The sequence below is a fragment of the Nelumbo nucifera genome, chromosome 3 (genome assembly GCF_055504915.1).
Source record: "Nelumbo nucifera cultivar China Antique chromosome 3, China Antique-T2T, whole genome shotgun sequence".
NCBI lineage: Eukaryota > Viridiplantae > Streptophyta > Magnoliopsida > Proteales > Nelumbonaceae > Nelumbo > Nelumbo nucifera.
Window position 1 is genome coordinate 5,860,749 of NC_142651.1, and position 11,960 is coordinate 5,872,708.

The 11,960-nt window shown below is 42.0% G+C and overlaps 1 protein-coding gene across 1 annotated transcript; it reads left to right on the top strand.

The window, feature by feature from the left end:
* The first annotated feature begins 3,299 nt into the window (after positions 1 to 3,299).
* On the top strand, positions 3,300 to 4,509 carry LOC104592981 (small heat shock protein, chloroplastic-like). The gene is made up of 2 exons (XM_010252570.3): positions 3,300 to 3,792; positions 3,880 to 4,509. The coding sequence occupies exons 1-2, from the start codon at positions 3,552 to 3,554 to the stop codon at positions 4,365 to 4,367; spliced, it is 729 nt and encodes a 242-aa protein (XP_010250872.1). The 5' UTR covers positions 3,300 to 3,551; the 3' UTR covers positions 4,368 to 4,509.
* Positions 4,510 to 11,960: the final 7,451 nt, after the last annotated feature.

Here is an 11,960-nt window from a genome sequence, read left to right on the forward strand (position 1 = left end):
GGTGAGCACATTGAGTAAGCACTTGAAAATTTTTTTGACACCTGTCCCTTTAATTAGCTTATCTTTGAAAAAGATTAAAATTAACTTTTGATACAATTGTTAGAGTATTTATTAAGTGTTCATTGAATGTGTTTACAATGCTCTGCCTACTAGATCCAATTGTAGGACTTGTCAATTTATTTCTGTCCCATTTCTTTGTTATCGGGTCAATAAAGTTTCCAACTTATATTTCTTGATTTACTTGATTCAAGTCTCTTGTATTTACAAATTCCTTAAAACGGTTGTTTATAGACTCTGAATCAGTTACCCACAAGAACTCTGCCTACGTCTACTCACAACACACTACCCCGTGAATTAAGAACATCTCGCCCTGTAATATAGTTCTACTTGTTTATACGCCTATTGATCACTCCAGAAGTTGCAAGTTGCTCCATTCTCGATGTTCCACAATATTCCTTTTTGGATATTATCCTTTTCATGAGTTATTTTCTTCCATGCTCATGAACTAGAATTAGGAGCTTGATGGTCCAAAAAAAATCAGTTTGTTTTAAGTATTTTTGATGGACAACTTGAATGCAGAGATTGCCACTATTATTTATGACTTGCTTCATTAAATTTGTTTGATTTATTTGAGTCATTTTTTAAACCCATGATGCCTCAATTTTTCTCATCCGCACAAAACCAAGTTCCAACTTCCAACTAGTGAGCGCATATGGTTTATTATTCGGTTTTGATCCCCATAACAAGTTTCTTTGTAATTTATCCATTTCCTTTAGAAATCCAAAAACGCTCATTTAGTATTGTGCTAAGTTTCTAACAATTGCTTTTAAAAGAGTTACCTTCCCTCCTAGAGACAATGTTTTGCTTTTCCACCCCCTAATTTACTTTTGATTTTTTTTTTTTCTAGGACCTCTTGGCAGGTGCTTTTTGTTACCCAAGGGGCACCCAAATACTTTTCTTCTTTGTTTGATCTTGGAATTCCGATTGCTCTCGTCAATGATCTTTAGAATCTTGATGGAACAGACTTTGAAAATATCTTGGTCAATTTCTGAAAGTTTGGTTTTTGACGAGAGGCACATACAACTTTGTTTAAAATGTCTTTAATACTATAGCGGGTTAGCTTTTGTGAAAAACTGAAAATCAAGCAATTACTAACAAATTGTAACATGGGATTGGAGGTTTTTAACTCCAAATTAGTTTGCCTTATGACATGAGGACATATTCTGGATTTGCCTAGTGAAGCCTTCACAACAGAGGACAGAGAGGTAAAGGGAGAGAGGGTTACCTCTGCTTGGCTTGAAGGGTTTAGTTGGGAAGCCGTTAACTAGAACTTGAAAGTTGACAGTTGCAGTTGTTACACCTCTTTTTTCTTTTTTTTTTTTTTTTTTTAATAACTAGTTGGCTTAACCGCTTAAACCTTTATTTTTTAACTAATTTGGCAGCTCAAATTAATGCATGCCACATGAATTCTGCAAGCTTTCACTAGACCTGTTGATGGGCCGGGTATTCCGATGGCCCGGCCTGGCCTGACCCGCACCCTGGTCAGGCTTGGTCATGTAATTAGGCCCGCGGGCCTGACCTCGGGCCTAACACAGTAAGTTCAACTGTGTTTCGAGCCGGGCTCGGGATTTGTCATAAAAGCCTGGCCTGAGCTCGGCCCGGCCCGACTCAACATTATATATTTTATATATTATATAAAATATATAAATAATATAATATTTATTGAAATATATATTTATAATTTAATATATACATTTTTTATTATTTTCTTTATAATTTTTCTTTCTCTTTCTCTATTTAACCGCTTCAACAATAGTAACAGTATGGGCTAAAATTCGGACTCGGGCCCAGGCCCGAGCTTCGGGCTTTTTATGAAGGTCAGGCTCGGACTCGGGCCTTAAAAAAATCTGTTAATACAGAGAAAACCTGACCCAAGCCCGATCCATGAACAGGTCTAACTTTCACCTAACAAGGCCCAAGGTTGCAAGTATAAGGCTCATGGAGGCCATGCAATTGATTGAACTCTATATTTGAGTTAGGGCCGTTAATGGGTGGTCAGGTCTAGTTCAGCACAGCTTGTACCAGTCCTGAACTGATTATTAATCAGGACAAAACGTAGACCCAAAACCATCTCGATTAAAAATCAGGATAATCAGGTATAGCTTGATAAATCGGATTATACTGACATATAATTTTGTTATCTAAATAATAATAAAAAGTTTTATTTTTGATAATATAACCTTCAAAAAATTAACAGTAAAACTGCAAATTATTCATATATTAATAAAATATAATAAGCATTTTAATCAAAATTATCTATCACATTTATCTTTTTAGACATAATATAATAAAAATTATAATAAAACTAGAAAATCTTTATATATTATTATCAAAATAATCGATTCCTATCTGAATTGGTTCAAAATAAGAATAACCAGAACCGACCCAATTACTAACAGGAATAAAATGACAGAACCAGAACTGACATGATCGGTTTGGTTGGGAATTCTGGGTTGGGGCATCCTAGTTCCTGACCAGAATTCAGAAATGGAATTGGGTTGGGCTATGGGTCAATCCGCTGACCCAATTGTCAAGTCTAATTGAGATTATTTATGCATTGTTAGAAACTTTCATTCTTTACATTTTTTTATTTAGCCTTTACTTTTTATTGTTTATTCGTTAAATTGTTAAATGTTCGAGCTTTTTTATTTTATATTTGGAATTTTAAGGTTTTTTTCTAAATTTTGACATTTTTCTTTATTTTTTGGAATGATCCGATTTGACCCATGGGTCAACCCTAACTCGAACATTTAAGATTAGGGTCTAGCATTTGATAACTTAACCCGAAATCAACCCGACCCAAAATCAACCCAAAATACCTTAACCCAACCCGACCCACTCAACCCAATTGCCAGGTCTAGTAGGGACTAGGGAGAGCCCCATTGACAACTTTCTCCTTATGCACGCATGTCCCTAAAAAATTGCACACAACTGAAAAACCATCAATTGTAAATCAAATAGCCATTAAATTGCAGTCCATTCTGTCAAGAATAAACTGCATGAGCAATGAACTGAATAGCCAAGATTGACATCCACAGGAACCAACTAAACCAAATGGTTGGCCTCTGCTGCATATGCATAGAAATAACGTTGAAGATGTAGATTTAAAAGGATTCCTCCATCATTACCCCACAGACTGCTCTCTCATGGACCCCAATTCTTTTGTGGTAAAACGAAAAATTATTGGGCATGCTCATCTGAAGCACCACGATCTATAATTATATCCGTCAGAGCCCACAAAGCAGAGATTATCCAAATAAACAGAGTGCCTTCTCTATCTCTCTCCGGAGACTTCCAGAAACCAAAGCCTCCGACTAAAGCAAAACCCTTTGAGAAATGTCCACGTCTCCTTTTAAATATCACCTCAAACCTACCTCCATCTGATTCTCTGTTGAGTTTCGCTTCATTATTTTGAGCTTCATCGTTTCTAACTTCCTATTTGCTTCGCCCTTGTCTTTTTTTTTTCAATAATCAGTAGTAAAAATAGAAAAATGTCGACGTCTTTCACAAATTTGAGCGTCCCTTTGGCTCCATCGTCCGAGAAAAACACTGGGTATAAGATTTCATTGGCTATATTTCCGCCTCTGTTGAGACCAATTGGTAATAGATACTACAGCAGTATCAAGGCCATGGCAGGAGGAGAAGGGAGAGACAACCTTGATCACTTGCAGAGAGCAAGCAAGCATCAATCCCCTCAACCAAAGACCCGAGTAGCCCCAGCTGCACCAGTAGGTAACTATTTATTAACTAATTCATTGAACATAAGGCCTGATAATGATAAAGTACTAGTCTGAACTTCGATGGACGGGTTTTGTGCAGGGATATGGGATCGTTTTCCGACAGCAAGGACAGTGCAGCAGATGATGGAGACGATGGAGAGAATGATGGAGGACCCTTTTGCTTACAGCAGCACCTGGCCATCGTCGACACTACAAGAGGGAGGGGGTTACAACAGCAGGAGGAGGACGCCATGGGAGATAAAAGAGGGGGAGCAAGAGTACGAGATGAGGTTTGATATGCCCGGTATGACCAGGAACGATGTGAAGGTGTGGGTGGAGGAGAAGATGTTGGTTGTTAAAGCCGAGAAGGTTCTAAAGAAGAAAGATGAGGATGGGCAACATGGAATTGAAGAAGAGAAAGAGGAGGAGTGGTCTCCCAAGAGCTACGGCAGGTATAGCAGCCGAATTGCTTTGCCGGAGAACGTCGAGTTCGAGAAGATCAAAGCAGAGGTCAAAGATGGAGTCTTGTATATAACCATTCCCAAGGCCACCACTTCCACCAAAATCTTGGACATTAACGTCCAATAACTTGTTTTTCTTTTCTTTTTCATTGTCTGTGGTGTTTCTGAAGTGTAATACAATACCTTAAAAAGATAGAACTTTCAGACTGTGAGTGAAGGTTTGATACTTCCAACTTCGGTTTAATCATGAAATCGGATCCCTAAATCAATACATTTGTACATTTTCACTAAATCTGGCAAATTTGGTAATAGAAAGGTTGCTGCCAATGATTACGGGATCAGAGATCATACATGGGAAGGCCAAGGAAAGAATGTCATACTGTCATGGACGAGAGCTGCCCACAAGGATCCTACCCACAGGCCATTACAGCTCTACATTGGGAACATCTTCCGTATTTACATGTTAACATTCATGGGAGATGTTCGGTATTGCGCTCGGTATCATTATCTAATTCAGAAATATGCAGAAGAGCCCCAAGAAGTTTCAGGATTACAAACGAGCAGCTGGGCAGCCCAGTGGATGAGACCGTTGATGTGGGGTATAGGAAGCAGATGCGCTCATCGCTCAAGCTGATGAATGAACTGCTGCCAATATACATGAAGGTGAAAATAGGACAGATCTCCCATTCTACATGATGTAAGACCTCCCTGGACATAAACAACTAAAACAGCTAAATAAATAAGAAAATTATATAATGTCTAATTAAGAGTAGGGAGGGAGAGAGAGAGAGAGCTAAGGACTGTTTAACAACGGGAAATCCATAACCAAACAAAAAAAAAAGGAAAAATCCATAAATACAAATGCAGGAACCATGCTCCCCACCATCCAAATGATCCTACATAGCATATCCATTGAGTCAATGCAGTACTGCCTTGGTAAACCATTGAACCAAGGAGACAAGAAGGTAGATGATCATACCTATCCTTGCTAGAACTAGTTTTTATCTCTATAGACCTATACTGCTAAATGCTAAAAAGTTATATATGATCATAATCAAATCAAATAGCTATAAAATCCCATTCAACCATGTCCAATCTGGCATGGTAGACATCCAAGATGAGAAGGGTAGAGTGAGGTTTCTGTAACTGCATGTGCAAAACACCATACCAGAATGCCCATGCTGGATTATTTGCTGGGGCAATTTCCTGTTTCTGATACCTCTTTTCAGGGGACCTGCTCTGGGAAGCCCTCTGTTACCAGGTAAGAACCATGGTTGACACTCTAAAGTGGGTGGTATAAGGATCTTTGGATAATGCAAGCTCCTGGGTTGCATCTATTTAAGTATCAGATTCTATCAAGTGATATCCACATTAGGAGAGTATAGTTTGTTGAGCGGATTCAAACATCCAAAGGACACGTGAAAAGCAATGCAAAAATTGAACTTTTGCCACATCAGTTCAGCTGTGGATACTTCCTTTCAATGGCTAGATCAGAAGAATGGACCTGCACAAGATCTCTTACAAGATCACCTGATACATATTGAGGTCATCTCTTACAATCTTTCCAACATCAAGCGTCTTTTCCTCCTGTAAAACAAGAAGCAGATAGGCAATAATCAGGAAAGAATTTCTATTTCTTTCATGGATAAAGGATAATTCAAATTTGTGCAAATCCAAGGCACCCTTGTTCTTTAATATTAATAATACAAGGATGAGACACATGATATACATGGCGGATACTGGGGCAAACATGGGTAGACCACTGATAGAACGAATCCGCCTGGTGGATCTTAGGACCAAAAACCCATCACATTTGATAAGCATAAACTGACATTCTACTGGTTCTTCCTTGAATGTTTGTCAATCTCTTCTTTCCCCTTATGTTATGATCGTTAGAGTAACAGACAGGATGGCTCATAGTAGGAGTGGCAATTTCTGACCCAACCTTGAATATGGGTTGACAGCTCATTGAATACTGTGTGTGTGTGTAGAGGGAGGGTGGGGGTCATGCCAATTAGGCTTTATACAGATGGGTGGTAAACAGGTTGATGGGTTAAATGGGTAGATTTTGGTTCAAACTCACATCTACTCAATTGCCACCCCTATCAAAGGTTCTGGCCAATGTTATGAGGTAGCATAATATTGATGGTTCAACTTTATCATCTTTCCAAGTTCCAACATATATCATAAACTTCATCTACATAAGAAGCATTCAATAATTTGGGAACCTCACAAATACTAACAACTCAAACCATATGGTCATTGGGTTTCATAAAGCCCCAACCATAGAACCAACTGTTTCTTTTCAAGTATGGATTATCTGTCAAATCATATGGCTGCAAGGATGCATTATATCTCTTAGAAGGAGGGAAACCCAGATTGGAGCTCTTGCTTCATGCTTTGGTTGATTGCTGGGGGTTGGCTTGTCCCAGGCTCATTTAATTCCCTTTGTTCTTACCCCCCAAAAAAAGAACAAAAACTTAGGTTTCTTGGAGTTCTTGTCTGCATCATCATCATCTTAACTGGATAGCCTCCTTATTTAAAAGTTGAGGGATCAGTAACCTCATCTGGATCTATTGTCTTTAACTCAGGTAACTTCTTGTTTTCACACTTCGCATTGGTATTTCTTCTGTTATCAGCATTTTCTACCCCGTACTTGACACAGTAAAAGATGTTTTTATCTCATTATTAACCTATTTATCACTTTTTGAACTAGCTCTGGTTGGAACCTCTTTGGCTTTGGTGCTAGACCCAAATTCCCAGTCAATAGTCTCCTAACTGAAACTGTCTTATAGGTAAAGGGGATTTTTTTGGTCAATTACATTAGAGAACACGAAAGGAGCCATTGCTTGGTGTAATGGTAAAATCCTGGGCTAAGTGTGAGAACAAGGGTTCAAGTCTAAGAGTAGCCACTTTGTGTGAAAAAATGTCAAAGGTTAGGATCGTATCCAGCCCACCCCTCCCAAGACCTTAGATAACTGGGAAAAAATTGGGTAATGGTCTTTTTTACTTGATGTTGTGTTTGGTTTGAAAGAAAAGGTAGAGAAAGGAAGGGAAATGTAAGGAAACCCGTATAAAACCTTGTATAGGTTTCTCTACCTGTCCCTTTCTTTCCCCATCTTTTCTTTCAAACCAAACACAGCCTAAGAGAACACAAAATCCACAGAGCAAGCCATCCTCTGTACTAAATGGACATGACTCTCCAACCTACTCGCCAGATAAGACAAGCAAATTAGTAGTTTCTTTCTCAAGCTGTAACCTGCCCCACAAAATGTAAAAAGTAAAGAATCCTACAGTTAATTCCTTGAGGAATTGAGTGCATCACAATATTACATCCTTGGTTGCTTCAAGTTCTTCTCTGGGCAGAATCTCCAGCTACAGGCAACAATTATATCTGAATCTTCACTCAAGGGCCAACAGAAATTGGGAGCATATAATGTTATTAACAGAAAAGGCATAGCTCATATATTGTCCTCTAGAAATTAAAGGAAACCTCAGAGGTTTCAACTTTTTGCTTTTGCCTTTTGTGTTTTTTGTAGGAATTTCTGGAAAACATTATGAATGAAATTTAGAAAACAAGTAAAAAAACTTAAATTTTCTATACTTTAAACATCATAAACTCACGATATTATGTTGTAGATTGAGATATTTTTGTTGCCAGATATATGACTTACCTTAAGAAATTAAAAGTTCTATTATTCGTTTTCTAAAGCTATAGATTATCTGTGAAGAAGATAAAGCATAGGGAGAAATGAGTGAGAAAGTTCACTGCTTCATGAAAGCTGATTGCACAAACTCATATTTGGACCAAATTCCAGATAAATGCCTACTTGTCACGGGGGTAATCGTTGGGGCCCCGTGCGGCACTCGAAATGGGCGAGTAAGCCTACGAAACAAAGCAAACACACACACAAAGGCAACACGAAGGCACACGAATTAGCAAAAGGCTACTTGTATTGCATTAATCAGTGGTAAGCACAAGCACACAGTACAGTGTCGAGGGGATCTCGTGCTTAACCTTTACACGCTTATGAGCTCACTCGACTACCTACCTCCCCTCAAAGAGTACGTTAAGCTTTTGGGGGAGTGACAATAGGAAACATCAAAATGATGGAAAAGCATACTAAGTAATTACAATAACGCCATTGGCGGTCCCCCTTACAAAATACAAGTAAAGCCCACCCAGGACACACATGTTGACACCATGAAGGCACACGGTTGGCACTCGGATGGCTCACTGTAGGTGCTTGATGGCGCGGCGAAGGAGTCACTTGTGACATTCTCCCCCACTCAATTCGATCTACGTCCTCGGAGATCGGCTTCGGCTGGTCCCTTAGAGTCACTGTTGCGGAAGGAGGGTTCTTCTGCTGCTCCCCGAACCGGCTGTCGTCCAAGGCCGAGGTGTATATTTTGGTGGCATGGTTGGGTTGGCTCATTCTGTAAGGGTTTCCTATGGCTAAGTCCTTTCCTGGCAGCCTCAAGGTATGTTAGTGACTGGTTCTGTTTGGCTAAGGGGTAGGTTTGGGCCAGGTAAGGATCAAAATGGTGTTTTGGATTATTAAGGTGTGGATTCCCATGCATTTTTCCCCAAGGGTATCTCACCAGGCTACTACGGGAACTAGCCTTTGGGATGATGTGAATGTGGTCCCTGAATGGCTTGGGTGGCACTCGCTCTCCCCGGTGGTTGTGGTCGTAGATGAGGGCAAGGTTTGACACGGCCTTGGGTCTTCTTCTGTTGGGCCCACCAGTTGCGGGCACTTGCGGCTTCTGCTGCGAAGTCGACTTCTGCTGATGTGGTTGGCGCTGAAGTTGATGCTGCTGCTGGTGTTGACTTGGGCGCTGGCATCGGTGTTGGCGCTGAAACTGGAACTGTCTTGGGGGTGACTTCTTCCTGGTGACGACTTCCCAACCCGTTCCAGTGTCGATGAAAGGTACTTGACAGGGGTTCTTCCTTGCTGACGCAGAGCTGTCTTCATGGTTGATAGTTTCTTGGTACAACTGCAAGGCTGAAAGTTGCTTCCCAAGTATCTGCACGGCTGATGAGACAGGAACCATGCAAGGGGAGTGTTCGTCCAGAATAAGCAAACTGTTGATGTGTGGCATAAGTGCTGCTTCCGCCTGCTTGAGGAACTCCACTCCAAGAACCACCTGAAAATCATCCAAGGGAACCACAGATAGATTGATGGGTCCTTTCCATGGTCCAACTCGGAGTTCTACTCCACGGGCCGTGCCCTCTACTGCCTTGGCCCCGGAGTTGACAGCCTTGACCCACCCAGTTTGTTTGGTGGTGGTCAAGCCGAGTCGCTTTGCCTCCGCAAGCGAAATGAAGTTATGGGTGGCCCCAGTGTCCACCAAGGCTTTGGTCGGCCTCCCGCCGAGGGTGATGTCTACATAACTCAGCCCCTTGTGGGCTTTGGTGGGCCGCTTTGATGTGGCCTCTTTCTTGACCATGGCATTGATGAGTTGGAGGGCGCCTACTCTGGGCGCCGCTGTGGGTTTCTCCTCATCACTCTCTTCACTATCGCTGAGTTTGGCGATGAGGGCAGTTATTTTCTTTCGGGTTGGACAGTCATTCGTCCAATGCTTCCCGTTGCAAAGGTAGCACGGCGCAGGAGGAGGTCTTCTGGTTGATTGGTGGCCCTGGTAGCTTGGGCCTCCTTGTGGCTTCTTCCCTTGTTGGTAAGTGTAGGGCTTGTTCACGGGCACTGGCTTCTCCTTTGTAGGGGTTGATTGTGGATCTCCCCCACTCAAACTCATGGTACCTGGGCTGGATGGTCTTTGCACATCCTCTTTAGGTGTTCTCAGATCAACAAGCTGTTCAGCTATGGCCATGGCGGTGGCGAGGTCCTCAACCCCGCGTCGCTGGAGTTCGAGCTCAGCCCATGGCTTGAGACCATCCATAAAATTGAACAGAAGATCCTTGTCGGACATGTCCGTGATCTCCAGCGTCAAGGCCGAAAACTCCTTGACGTAGTCATGTAGTGATTCTTGATGTCTGAGATTCTTCATTCTTCGGCGCGCCAGGTACTCTACGTTTTCTGGGTAGAACTGCCGCTTGATCTCACGCTTGAATCCAACCCACGTGTCGATGGTACGGGTTCCACGTTCAATGTCTTGGCAACACCTACGCCACCATAACATTGCTATGTCAGTCAAATACATAGCAGCTGTACGTACCTGAGTTTGGTTGTCAATGATGCCAGTGGCAGAGAAATATTGCTCCAGTTGCCACAAGAAGTTGTCAAGCTCCCTAGCATCCCGGGCACCCGAGTAAGGCATTGGCTCTCGGATCTTGATGTTCATGGAAGCTAGGGTGGAGGGAGTGCTTGGTGTGTTGGCCACTGCCCTCTTTAGGAGAGTCATCTCATCTCTCATCTCATCCAATTGCGCTTGGAATTTGTCTAGCAAGCCCTGTAGGCTGCTTTGGGAAGGCCCAGCTCCCGAATTCTGTATGGTGGTGTGCATGTCTCTGAAGGCGCCATTGAAACGTCCTTCTAGTTCCACCACTGCATTCTCAACCGTCTCTAGGTTGAGGTGGAGTTCATCAACCCGGTCTCGGGTTTCTCCCACTGTCACCTCGCAACGTAGGAGGCGCATGTCCACGGTAGCTAGTTGGTCGACTGATTTGTCGTGCTTGCTAGCTTTGGTTGTACGCCCCTTTGGGGCTTGTGCCTTGGTAGGTTCGTCAAGTGGAGCTTCGTCGGTGTCGTGGGCTTGAGTCCGCCCATGTGGTGTGTCATCGGAAACGTCCCGATTGCTCTTCATTGCGTTGATGTAGGGATGAAGACGGTCCAGAGTATTTGTAGGAGCACCTGCTCTGATACCAACTGTCACGGGGGTAATCGTTGGGGCCCCGTGCGGCACTCGAAATGGGCGAGTAAGCCTACGAAACAAAGCAAACACACACACAAAGGCAACACGAAGGCACACGAATTAGCAAAAGGCTACTTGTATTGCATTAATCAGTGGTAAGCACAAGCACACAGTACAATGTCGAGGGGATCTCGTGCTTAACCTTTACACGCTTATGAGCTCACTCGACTACCTACCTCCCCTCAAAGAGTACGTTAAGCTTTTGGGGGAGTGACAATAGGAAACATCAAAATGATGGAAAAGCATACTAAGTAATTACAATAACGCCATTGGCGGTCCCCCTCACAAAATACAAGTAAAGCCCACCCAGGACACACATGTTGACACCATGAAGGCACACGGTTGGCACTCGGATGGCTCACTGTAGGTGCTTGATGGCGCGGCGAAGGAGTCACTTGTGACATACTGGCAGTCTGGCATTGCAGCAAACTGAAGAATCCGTCTCAAGCACCAGATAGGAAATACTTTCCAAAGAGAAAAAAATTGTCAACAAACATGGACCTGAATAGGAGTAAATAGGATGCATGGGTGGGAGGTTCCATTGGGGAACCTGCTGTAAAAGAACTTACAAAATGGGGTATGTAGTGTATACTAGCCTTCAAAAAGGGTTGCCTTATATATTGTACCACACTTGTAAGTTGTAAACCATTATTTTGAACACTTCACTAAAACTCTTTGATTGTTCCAATCAACAAAAAAGAAAATAAAAAAAGGAAAAACATGGACCTGAATAATGAAAGAAGCATTAAATCATGTATAGATCAGAATGCTACAACAGTATTTATAAAGAGAAGGTTTACATCCCTGTGGTATTAGATGAAAATATATTGATATTGGTTTCTCATAG

Excerpts from the sequence above, each read along its gene's own strand:
- LOC104592981 (XM_010252570.3), top strand. The coding sequence starts at position 3,552 with ATGTCGACGTCTTTCACAAATTTGAGCGTCCCTTTGGCTCCATCGTCC. Across the intron at positions 3,793-3,879 it reads AGCCCCAGCTGCACCAGTAG|GGATATGGGATCGTTTTCCG; the intron begins GTAACTATTTAT and ends GGTTTTGTGCAG.